This window comes from Venturia canescens, chromosome 10, assembly GCF_019457755.1.
Source record: "Venturia canescens isolate UGA chromosome 10, ASM1945775v1, whole genome shotgun sequence".
Classification (NCBI taxonomy): domain Eukaryota; kingdom Metazoa; phylum Arthropoda; class Insecta; order Hymenoptera; family Ichneumonidae; genus Venturia; species Venturia canescens.
In genome coordinates, this window is record NC_057430.1 from 10127869 (window position 1) to 10140605 (window position 12737).

Sequence of the window (12737 nt, forward strand, 5' to 3'; positions counted from 1 at the left end):
GATTATACGCGCACTGTCATTATTTCTGTGTCAAGACGGAAGAAAAAACGGAAGAAAAAGAAATACATGAAACAGCCGAGAAATCTCAATATTTATTTTTCCGCCTACCCAAGCCAGTGACAGAAAGGAAGAAAGAAAGAAAGAAAGAGATAAACCACCAATGGAGGGGAAACAGTGAGTCGTGTGCCACAACTCGCGCGGCGTCGTAAAAGAGAGAGGGGACAACCCTCCGGGTCTTCCAAGGAGACTCTTTCGTTCTCCGTATGGCCGGGCATAATTGGTCCTAAATTATACACGACGACTTCTCGCAGTCTGACACACACGCGCACGCGCACACACACACACACACACTCACTTTTTCTTCTTCGTCTTCTTACTTTTCTCTTCGTCATTCCTTATTTCTCACCACTTTCGGGGCAACCGAATGGTAGACAAATCCCAATTGCCGTTGCCAAGACGAGAAACGAGAGAGAGAGAGAGAGAGAGATTGCTGAGGTTAAAAACAAAAGAGTAAGCGAGAAAGTGAAATAGACTTCGTGAGGGATTCACCATTTGCGACGAGGCCAACGCCCGGTTGTATGTTAATGCTACCATAGGGACATCTATTACCGCCTTTCCAACTTCCCTCATCATTTTTACCCCCACCCTTTGACTCCAGGTTGTTGTCTGCTTTATCGTTTTTTTACCTGTTCGGTTAGGAAGACAACCCTAATGGGACTGCCCATGCCTAGGAAGGAAATAAGGACTGTAATTCTTCGACGACAACAAATCTACTTCTCCAACAAAACATCGACTCGACGAACTTTTTATACCAAGAATCCCACCGCACTTTGGAAGGCCCACTATCTTTTGGTGCCTTGGTTTTTATCGTGGAACAAACAAATAAACAAACGCTAGTTCTGCTTCTGAAAACTTGTTCTCGTTGTTCTGAATCAAACTGTAGAAGGTGTAACACGCGATGTGATACTGTACACAGGTTACAGGCCGAAGCCATGGGACTTTGTGCACGCGACGACCTTCCCTCATTTTATTGATCCATGAGGATGAGAAAGAGAAAGAGGGAGAGAAACGCCTCTCCTATACAAATAAGCTTGTAGAGCACCCTCGCATCGTTCTGACTCTACTTTCCTTCCTACTTCTTTTTTCCCCTTTTATACGTTTCCACAACTTTTGAGGAAACAACGAGAGACTAGCAAGAGTTCAACGCGGCAACGCTTTCTTTTAGAAACTTTCATGTGTTCTCTCTCTCCCTCTCTCTTGGTTTTCTTTATTGCGTACAGGTTGCTAGGATGTGTTTCACGTGTACGTATAACAATCTTGTTCACCTCAATGCTGTATGTTGCTATTGTAATTTCGCGTTGGGGAATGGGCCAGAGAAGTCTTTTCACTACACGTTATGAACACGGGAATACGAATGTTTGACAAAGTATATGCGAACTGGTTGAATTTTGCATTGAAACTGACTTTGTCGTTGATTCAAATGATGTTGGGTAAAATAAGGGGATTTCGAAAGCTCACGATTTCCGGAGAGCCGCATTTGGTTACGGGAAAAATTGAATCTTCGAAATCTCGAGGGGAAGATGTCGAAAGTTGCCTTTTCGTCGATTTTGAAATAAATGATGTTTCACAAACGTTGAAAACAAGTTTTACCAATAAATTGCAAACGCTCATACATTCGTACTGGGACTCTTAGATTAAGGGTTTGGAAAAGTTTGAATTCCGAAATGACATTGCTTACCTCTTCTCCTCTGACGTTCTTGTACCGGACCCAGCGTCCGAGCCGTGGTCGCCAATATTCGAGCTGGTAAGCCTCAGCGTATTCGGCACCTTGGCCATTGCCGAATCTTCCTTGTGTTCCTGTGGCCGTGATCATGTGAACGGTGTGCAGGTCGATTTCCAGCCACTCTTTTGGCTCCGGTGTGATTTGTTGCCTCGGGCACCAAGCACCACCGTGACGCTCATGCTTCAATCTGGTTAACATAAAAAAAGTTTTTTTTTTACACACGAAGATTACTAGCCGCCCTGGTCCTTCCTCGCCTCTTCTCTACCGCTCGACTCTCTTTATTTTCATTTTTCCACCGCGCGATCTTTCGAGAAAGAAAAATAATCTTTATGCCGTTAGCGCGCTAGCCTTGAAGATGAGCCAGCACTCCGAGCACGAAAATACTTGAGTCTGGGTAGTTTTGAAGCGAAATTCCCGCTTGAAAAATTTCAATCTTCCTCCAAACTCTCATCGAGGAGGATTTAAAAAACAAACTTTATTCCACGAAGCTCTCCGAAGCAAGATGCATGAGTAATGTACAGTCAAGTTTCTAAAATTCTACAACTAATAAACGAACATCTACCGCGCTTTCACAGGCATTTCAAATATATCTCCCCAGAGTATTTTTCTCCCTGCAATGTGGTGCGAGTCCAAAAATTCATCCTGCTAAAATATTTCGTCTTTTCTTTACACTCGAACCGATCGCATATTCACCAAAAACAATATCCTCCGAACAAGTAATAACCATCGAACGAAAAAATACATTGTAGAACAAAATAAATTAAACGACTGACAAGATAAAAGGGGATTTAAAAATCGTCCAATTTTTACGGCGATTAAAGTGAAATTGTTCAATCTCACTGGGGAAATAAAGCATTGGCAGCATTAATCAGCTATAATTGAACACGACGTTCAAAAGCTGCGTTGAAAGAGGGAGATGGCAAGAGCACCGAGAGTAACAAGGGAAAGGGAATATTGCTAGCAGTTGTTCCATCCAGTATACGAGGATGAATATATATACACACATAAATAAAAATATCCACGTACACGTATAGACTGTACACAGCGTACGAACGTATGTATATTACAACCGTGGAGTGCGCAAGTGGATTTTCCCTCGTGCGAACAGCGCTAATTGGCGCGAGAGAGGTGCTGTATGGAGAACGAGTCTCTGCTGCTACTATAGTATTCTATACATACATACATATAGATTGTTATACTATAGGAATGGCACGCGGTTTCGCGTCGTCGCGTTCCACCCGACAAGGGAAATCTACCCCATAAATATACGGGCGGCTGCATCATGGGTCGCTCTTGCCTCTTTCCCTCGCATCGTCGCAGCTTCGTTTTCTCTTTCTCTTAGTCTGTCTGTTCGTCTGTCTATTTATCTCCCTCTGTTCTCCGGGGCTGTCAGATAACCGTCACATCTTCTATCCCGCGCGCGCTCACCTCTGGCTCTCCCCCGATGTGCCCTTTCCACGCTAATTTTCCCTCTGTTCTTGCCGCAGTGGAGAGAGGCTTCGAGATTATAATTTATCGATTGAGCTCTCGAGGAGCCGGATGACATGAATTAAAGATGAGAAAGGCACGTATAGAAGTACTTCCGTGGTTGTGAGTTAAACAGAAGCGCGCGAGACAAGAATGTGAGCGGGTCGCAGATGCGGAGCGGGGAAAGCGAATGTGGAGAAATGCAAGTGACGGGGCACGGCTTGTTGCACCGGTGCTAATAATTTCAACGCCGGATTTTCCTGACACATGTCAAACCTACGTGAGCGCAACGTGAATTCAGCAAAGCGATTGTTCGGACGGAGGCAACTTTTCTTATGCGGAGTAGCCTCGATGCTTCGTGTTGATTCGAATGGAGGCAAAATTTCATGGGTGCGTGACACTGCTTTCAAACATGAACGAGTTATGTTTGGAAATTTACAGGTTTGCGATTGGTTGCCGCGTGATTTTGGTAAAGGAAGATTCAACAGTAGCGCGCTATTAACGATGATAGAGCAAATCTGAGGCGCGGAGAGGGCCAAATATATTTGCCCTCAAGAGCAAAAGCGCGATGATTTGGTTGGGCGCGGTGTCGCGCCCGAATCGCGAAATACTTGGAGCTAAGTCATCCGAGAATAGAACATTGCACGGGAGCAAAACAAACCGGACGCGCGCGTCTCTTCGAGATTCTAATCCCTCGAGCCCGGTGATCCTCTCGAGGTATACACCGAGTGTTGGGTTGGCCAAGAAGTGTGCTTTACGAGCGTCGGGAGGCGCTAGATCCTCGTCTCCGGTCTCTGGTGGCAAGCCAGCAGAGAGGATGCTGCTGACTCGAAGCCAGTATCTCGTGGGGGCGTCTGTCGTGCGTTCCTGCCGCAAACGGTCTCTGGGAAAGCCGCAGAAATTATGCGAGAGGAAACAGAAAGGGTAGGGAGTTTGGAATGACGGAAAATAAAACGGCAGTACGCCGAGAGTTGAGATGAGAGACGGAAAGAAGAGCAGTAAAAGAGCGAAACGTGTGTTAGCGAGTAGAGGCTGATCATCTTCTGAAGTGGAGACGCGTAAAGTGGCGTTATACTGGATACTTGCTGTTAGCAGCACGATCCGTGTGCGTTACCGCCTCAGTTGACTCGTGACTTTCTCGCCTTTTATTTTTCTAGATTTTTCATTGTACACACAGCGAGGGTAGGCACATACGAAGTCAAACTTTTGTGACACAGAGACTAGGCGACGTAAAAGGCCGTTTAGTCGATGCCTTTGGGCAGACATTACTGTAACGAATTCATAAATGCAACACACGCGTCTTAGAACGATTCCAACGATCATGGTGAAGCATCAGAGAGAAGTGTAGAGACGTACACCAAGAGCCATAACTCATAGCCCATTAAGAGAGACTCGAACTGCCCCGGGCCACTTTGATACCGTCCGGGCGCATCAAAGACATTCCAAAACGCGTAGTTCTCATTGCGAGCCGAGCTCGCTTTGCTCGTAGCATTTTGGTACGTTTTCTCGTACACCGACTCGCTTAGGTACCCTGCGTGATTTTCTTACTGATCTCACAACGATAAATCATCGCGGGGGCGATTATGTTCTCGTCTCGTCGCGCCCATCTGCTCTCATCTCAAAACCAGCTCAAAGAGTGAAAACTGTCTGAACGAATACGAAGTCTGTAGGCTACTAGGTAACGACGTCCCGAAGCTTTGATGAGACTAGGACTTGGGCTTCCTCGTAACCGATTTTTCGAATATTAAATTCAGCGTGAAAGTCATTCTTGATGTTCCAAACCGCGTTCCCGGTAACCGTCGAATTAGGCTGGCTTCAAAGCACGCACTAAAGAAATTCATTCCACCGAAACATCAAATTGGCATCTCCTGTGAACACCTGGAGGGGGATATACTGTTACCATAAATCGTTTATAACGATCAGAACTCATGACTAACACCTCGAATGGATGCCTGGCCGCTGAGAACACTCATTATCCATGGTTATGCCGTGCTAAATTTACAAGTATGGCACTTTTGGTTACCTTAGGAACTTTGAGGAATGGATGGAGCGGAACACAGTGTAAAAGCACGAGGTAATCGACTTTAGTAGCAGCACCGAGCCTGTATAATGGGATAGGAAGTAAACGTCTTCAAAGACACAAGCTAGGCTGGTGTACAAGGGCTTTGTTAAGTTGAATTTCGAAGTGGCTCTTTCCTCTGGTTAACCTCTGTGTAGTTTCACTTTCCCCCCTTAACTTACGTCACAATTCCAAGTACCAATACCACCGACAGGCACGGCAATGAGTTTGTCTTTAATAAACAATAACGAGATACCTCTTGTTTGTCAGCTGATTGACGCAAATGAATTTACAAAAGCCTCTCAACGTACAAAGCTCTGAGCTTCATGGCGGACGTATTCGTGACTGATTGTCATGAGCCGAGAGTCTCCAAATCCCTGCGGGTGCTTGTTTCAGCAAATTACGATAATAGAAGTAATGCACAATGAGGCCTCCCAATGACAGGGACCAGAGACTCCAGGCAAACGTTCCGGATGGGTTGAGAGGCAATCGTGCCATAGCTAAGGACTTCAGGCTTCTATGTGCTGGAAGTTTAGTTGCAGCTTTGAAAAAATGGGACTATGGATAGAAGGCGTGAATTTGATGACACCTCGAAAAGCTGCGCGTCGATGTATCGATTCATATAATTGGGTGTGGCTGAAACACAGCGAAAGAATAATCGTTGCATCAATAACCAGACGCTCACCAATGTCCCTTAAAAGCCTCGACGGTCTTTATATGCAGATACTCAGGAAATATTGGACCTGCTGGATATATACATGCTGTGAAGCTGGACAGGACAATATGATAGAACGAGTGGACGAAGAGCCAGAGAAAGCGAGAAAGTAGCATCGATCAGCCGAGGTCGGAGGATCCGAACTGGTGGTGCCGCTGGTGCATTCGGACCGCACATGCGGGACGAAACGCGTCATCAATTCTCATTGTGGGGTACGTGTGCGGTCGAATTAGAGGTGTAGGAAACCTTCTCTTCTCGTCTCTCATCGCTACAACATCCAGTGATTAATGAGAACCTACTGGCGATTAATACTCCTGGCCGAAGCCGAGACATCCCATCACGTGAATATCATCGCCACTAAGCTTGATGGCACGAGCTTATTCTAACTCGTCGAGAAAGATTTAACCCGGTTGGAGGATCAACGAAACACAATGGCAGTTGTCCCGGTCTTGGCCAGTTGTAACGTCGAAACTGGGGATTAGATACCGAACCAAATAGATGAGAGAGCCATTAAGATGCAAGAAGAAGGGTTCAGTGGTTTTCCAGACGCGTTGTGCTGCAAGTATGCTTCGGGAAAAAGCTTGTGAATAATCTAGTAGACAAAGTCTGGTCATTGAACTGATCGGTTGTAATCAGTGCATCCATTAGAGTAATCGTATCGTGGAGTTGCGTATTGTGTTAGTGCTGAGCTTGAATGATGCGCGATAGGTAATGATTGAAGTTGGAAAAACAAGGTGGGCGGACGTTGATGGAAACTGGCAACCCATAAATTTCATTTTCTTCGATTTTTTTCACCTGTAAAACTTAGTTCAACTTCAATAACAGTTCGAACTACGGAGCCAAATAATCTGAACTTTCAGAATGAGGCAACGAGGGTTTTCGATCGCTGCTGTAAGAATGTAGACAGGCATGGCAAAGTTTTGGGTCTGCCCGAGTGTTTCATTCCTCCAAATGACTCTTCTTCCAGCCTATTGAAGGACTCCAAAGTCCAGGAGTAGCTGATTTAGGACATGACCAAAGATCTCAATGTATATACCTACAAGAGTTCCAATAAGCAAGAAAAGAGTTGGCCATAAGACGAGGGGAGACAGGAAAAGGTTATCTCTCATAGTACATGCTAGTGAGTACACTTACCGTCCATGATGGGGTCCAACGTTCTCGCTGTCGAAGCTCGAGCTGGCGGTGATGTCGACGTCCGGTATCACTCCGGTCTCCATTCCCAAGGGGGCGATGCATTGTGCTGTAAAAGCATAGAAGAGGAAGAGTATTATACTACACCGGAGTCTATAGCATGGATTCTTATCGTATACCGTATATGGGCAGGAGTCTACAGTATGCTTTGAGTTTAGTATGCGAAGTACCCTGTCAATTTTTCATTTGGTCTATACAGACTATCTCATTGCCTATAGATTCTCAGAGATAATAAACTTTCCCTGCGTATGAGTGAAACACTGTAGTGATTCATAGTTTGTAACTGATAGTGTTCAGGTATTATAAAATATCTGCGTTTTAGCGGTCGGTTTCTTCCTTACGGTATTTACCATAAAAGTGTTTGTCAATGATGCGCCATTTTAATCAGTCGGGCAACAATAGTTTTTGGTGGCATTCTGTAAAATTGAATCTTGCTTCGATCTTCATACTTATTTTCATTATCGCGAAAAGAGATCGAGTAATGTATTAATATTCGAATGACGTTGCAACAATTGCACACAAGTCTATTAATAGAAATACTTCCTGGCTGCGGACTCTCTTGTTGTTTCTCTAATTTTTAAATGTCGTTTTGTCTGACTGCTTGGCTTATTTTATTTTACTCTGCCGTCAATGAGTTGGGATTGAGAGAGTCCGGTTGTTATAACTCACTTTGCCGTAGCCCGCCGAGCCTCGAGATCGCAAAATCAACACCCCCGCAAACGTCAAACATACTGGCGTATCATTATTTTCCTAGCAGAGCAAACCTTGTGTGAATGCTTGTTGGAGCTTTTCTGTTTGATTTTGCCGACGCCTCCACGAGCCTCCGCATCATAATGTATACTCATACCATATTTATTCGTGTGGTGATGAATCCTTTTGTCTTAAGGTTCCTCCGAGCACACCGCTACTCTAAGGTGATATCTGCTCGAGCTGGGGTCAAGAGTTGAGAACCCTCGAGACATTCCGGAGACTAGACCCGGAGTATCGATTGAGGTCTTCACAAGGGGGCCAAAGGCACACCACACACGAGGGAAACCAACAACGCGGCAGTAGCTCCAGAGCGCAGATAGTATCACTTCCGGCGTGACTCGCGCCCGTTTGCTCCGACGCGCCGGCCATGTACAGTCTTATATACATATGAACTAGGGGGGTCAACGCTGGAGGGTCAAATACGAAGATTTGGGGCAAGCGTATGAAAGACATTCATTGCAGAGCCGGTAGAAAGCGATCGAATCTTGGGATTCCCGAAGAGTTGGAAAAGCAAGGGTGGAGCTTAAGTTTCCATGAAAGCACGCAATGCACGTCATATCTGGAGTAAATGGAGTTGGAAGCTCTTCTAACAACGATTTCAGTGTATAGCAATGCTTTCCTTGGTGAAAGCAAAGAGCTTCCCCACGCTCCGGATGAGCTCTATGTGGAGTGTGCGGAAGGTTCGATCTCTTTCCTGCTGGTATTTATAGACATCCTAGAGAGAAAAAAGCGCGCAAGACCGGAGAAGAAAGGCCGCGAAGGGCAACGAAAAAGTAAGTTATTCGACGTCTTTCCCGCCCAGGCCACTCATTCGGGCGCCATAACTCTGTCGAGTGACAGGCCCAAACGGAATGTTACGATCGCTACTTTCGCTGAGTCTGGGGTCGCTGACGTTGTATAGTTTCCTGGCATCTTCTAATGTATGCGCCAAAAGACACACCGATTGGTTCGTTCAGAAGCCAAACGCTGATTATCTGGCAAGCTTCCAGGTTTCCTTATCCAGATTGTTCCCTCGACTATTCAATATACTCTAACGGCCAATCGCTATCAAATGAACAATCTCGCAGTCAACGTATGACTTCACTCACTTAGGGGAAGAAGAACATTCATTGAATCTTCCTTCGGCACATCCTCAGAAACAAATCTTCCAACATTCCAGTTATCTCTCAACGCCATCTTTGCGCATCAACGGTGAGGGTTTAGAGCCCGTTGACGTCCACCTGACAAGAATTGTGAAGGCGCTTCTACCCCCGGGTGGATGATCGATACGTGAGATCGCTTCGAGCCACCAAAGTACCAGGCACACTGAAGTCCTTATTCGAATCCGGAAATTAGACTAAGGCCTGGTTGAAAAGCATCACTGTGACGGGACACCGCGAAAACATCCGGTGCTGGTTGCGAGGCAAGAATAGAAATATAGATTCTCCATGGCAACCAAAGCTCCGATGAAAAAACGTAAAAGTTTTGGAGCACGTAAAGAACTTTCGGTGCAGCAGTTCAGGTGCAGTTAGTTGCCAGGATTCGAACTTAACTGAGACTGCTCGAATGACGATTAGGACTCTCATGGGGCATTACCTGTGTTGTACCAGGTTTTATACCCTTCCTTTTCCCGCTCGCCCTAATCTATCTCTTGCTCCGTGGCTCTTTCGATTCTTTTGTCTCGCTCCCCATCGCAAACTCTTCCCGAAGTCGATAATTCGCTTGGATTTCGCGAGTTTGCGGTTTAAGTCTGAGCGGAGAAAAAGGGTGAACGAGACTCCGAAGGATGAAGAAACTTCGGATAATTCGTACTTCGCCGTTAGCCTATGATGTATTTGACTCTTCTATTATTTGTAAGCTTACTTTCCGTCTATAGCTCTGGTCTATCTCTCGTAGCATAAAATCTCTTAAGCTCTTTCATGGTGATTTAAGTGTGTTTTCATATCGTACATCTCTTGAGACTGGTCTTACTCGGGCCGGGTTTGGTTTTTTTTTTTTTTTTTTTTTTTTCATTATGAAGCATGATCAAATGTAGCGTGGAAAAAATATTGGCCTGGCGATGAAACCCTCGGTGTTAATTGAGAGAAATTTTCTCGTTGCTTGCATTTTTTGTTACTAGCGGCGTCCGCTAGATGGAGGGAGCCGGACGGGCGCCCTGCGTAGAAGAGTTTCTACTCCGTAGATCAAATCTGAATTCGCCCGTGGCTAGAAGTAACTCCCCGGTTCTTTGTTGCCGTGATTACTATTAATGACTACGCTCTCGCTTGGCAAAAGCAGATACGAGCCCATAGAGAGATCAGCGTGTCTTTTTTCGCTCTCTCCCCCTCTGCCTTTCCCTCTCTGTTCATTGTGCTGCTACTACTGTATATGGGCTGTTACTTGCTACAGAGAGCTCTGCTTTCGCTGTTCTCTTGTGGTAAACCAGACCGTGTTAACCGTCTCCTCGCATTCGCACTCTGGATACTGGTACCGGACAGCGTTTGCGTTCATTTCCCTTTCCGCCCAGCCCCGCTTTTCTCGTTCGCGCGCCGCGTGAATGTAAATTAATTACTCCTCTGCTCGCTCTCCCTCTTCCCCTCTCTTTCTCGTCTCGATCTCGCCCGGTCTCTGGGATCTAGCGTACGTAACATCACACTATACACGGCATCTGGTATGGATGTATATTACGCGTGAAAAACATCTTAAACGCAGCGCTTGGGTACCTTATTACGCAACCCTGGTGCGATATTAAAGCATAAATCATGACTCGCTCTCCTGGGATTAAGCTTGTCTGCAGGAATGAACCCCCAAATATTATTCGCGTGAATTCTTACAATACAGCTGTGCACACGACCTGGAGATTCTCCCTTTCCCTCTTTTCTTCTCTTTCTCTCTTTCTCTCTCATCCTTTCCTCCTTTTCTTCCGTATAAAATCTTTCCAGTTAATTGATACACCCCAGTCTTTACCGGAGATTCTCCCTCCTGGTTACTTTTCCTTCTAATTAATCGAACGAGCGAGCAGTGATTAGAACGCGGAGATAAAGTTACGCTGAAATTCTGATTCAACGAGGATTTACTGTACGCGTAGGAGGTTGCAGTCTTGCTATAAATTTAAGTCACGTTGAAATTTCCATCAATGTCGATTGGCTGCTCTGAAATTTTCTAGAATGTATTCCTTTTACATGCTATTTTGATTTTATTTTATTTTTTTTCTTTTTAGTTTTCATTTACCTTTCATCAAAGCTTCGTATCCTCACTCGATTTCCATTTTAAGGCAGGTCTGACCGCTCATCTGCTTTCGCCTCTTTCACTATGGCTGCAGTATATTCAAAAGCTCCACCGGAAAAGAGCAGTGGATGAAAACCGTGGCTCAAACTGCTTTCGAAAAACCGTCACACAGCCCCCCACCCACACTGCGTGCCGGTATATACAACTTTAATTACAGCGCTTGCCGGCTCTCTTTGGATAAGAGAAAAAGGGAGATCGAGAGAGAGACAACGAGGAGACTCTCGTGGTCTGGCTAAAGGGACAGTTGTGGATAGCCACGGTAAAAGCTGCTTGGGTTTAGTTACGACCTTTTACGCGAGTAAACGCATTGGAGGGAACGAAAAGAGTTTGAAGGTGGTAATGTATGGACGAAGAATGACCGCGGTCCAAACAAATTCAGTCGTGATGACAGACTCACAAAAGTGCCTTTCATTCGCTGTTTCGCTCGCATTGTCGAGGCTGCTCGGAGCGACATGTTCGCCTCTCCACAGAGGCCGTAGCACTAAATGAGTTCTGGAGCCTCTTTTATAAATAAAAGTCGTGAAATTAACATCGCGAGGAAAGTACATAAATGTAAAGTGTATTCGAAGAAAAAGTGACTGCTCAAAAGGGACTGGACTTATGCGAAAAAAGTGTGTACGAAGGAAAAAGATGATTTCAATTGCGCGTGGGTGCCTCGTGGATGCGACGCGGCTGCTCTTACCTGTGTAAGGGATTTTTACTGACGTAAATGGTTTTTACTTCTAAGAGATATTAGAAGGACTCAGGGTACGTAAGTTTTTCAGGGAGTTGGTTGGTGTTAATGAAACGCCTGCGCAGAACTCTGGCGCCATAACGGCTGGCAAAGCGGAAGTACTACTTTTACGCCCCCTTTCTCGACCTCTCCCACGCACTTTCACTTCGTCCTTTTTGCACTCGCCTCGGTCTGTATATACATTTGCCAAGCGAGGGTGATGTTTTCTGCCCTTTTCCTTGGAACCTCTCACTCTCCACTGGGAGCTTTAGCTCTTTCCACGTCTCGAAATCACCGTCTCGAGTTGCGCGAGCAAGGGCGAGGGTTCCTTCAACCCCTTCGTGACGAGAGCATGAACGACGACGACGACGACGACGAGGCCTCCGCCGGAGCAGATTGTATTGCCTTCGTGTTTGCTTTCTTAACGTCAGTACACGTAAAAAACGACAATAAAAAAAAATAAAAAAAAAAAAACGAAATACATTTTTTATAGTATGGTGCGCGCATCCCAGGCGAAAAATGTCGAGAAAGCAGTGCTCTCCAGATGCGGCGATCAGAATCGACAGATTTCTCGATTGACAGAGCCTTCTCTTCCTCCCTCATCCTCCTCCTCCTCAAGACTCTCATCCTTCCTATGATTTTGAAGCGTACATCGACTAGCCTTAAAGATTATTGTGAACGACCGAGCTCACTCGACTCACTGAGCTTTTCCTTTATCAGCTACGACGTAGAAAACCTTGACGAGAACGACAGTGATGAGAGCCGAAGCCACAAACCATCACGTATTCCGTCCTTACATTGTGGCAACTTGCAA

The 12737-nt window shown here is 45.6% G+C and overlaps 1 protein-coding gene across 1 annotated transcript in view; it reads right to left on the minus strand.

Annotated features, from left to right (window-relative positions):
- The window catches only part of LOC122417132 (discoidin domain-containing receptor 2-like), a 143216-nt gene that overhangs the window by 13171 nt on the left and 117308 nt on the right, over positions 1-12737 (minus strand). The window contains exons 5-6 of the mRNA XM_043430406.1: positions 7159-7264; positions 1739-1970 (exon numbers count right to left, since the gene is read on the minus strand). Of these exons, the coding sequence (XP_043286341.1) occupies positions 1739-1970; positions 7159-7264 (338 nt within the window). The remainder of the gene's footprint in view (positions 1-1738; positions 1971-7158; positions 7265-12737) is intronic.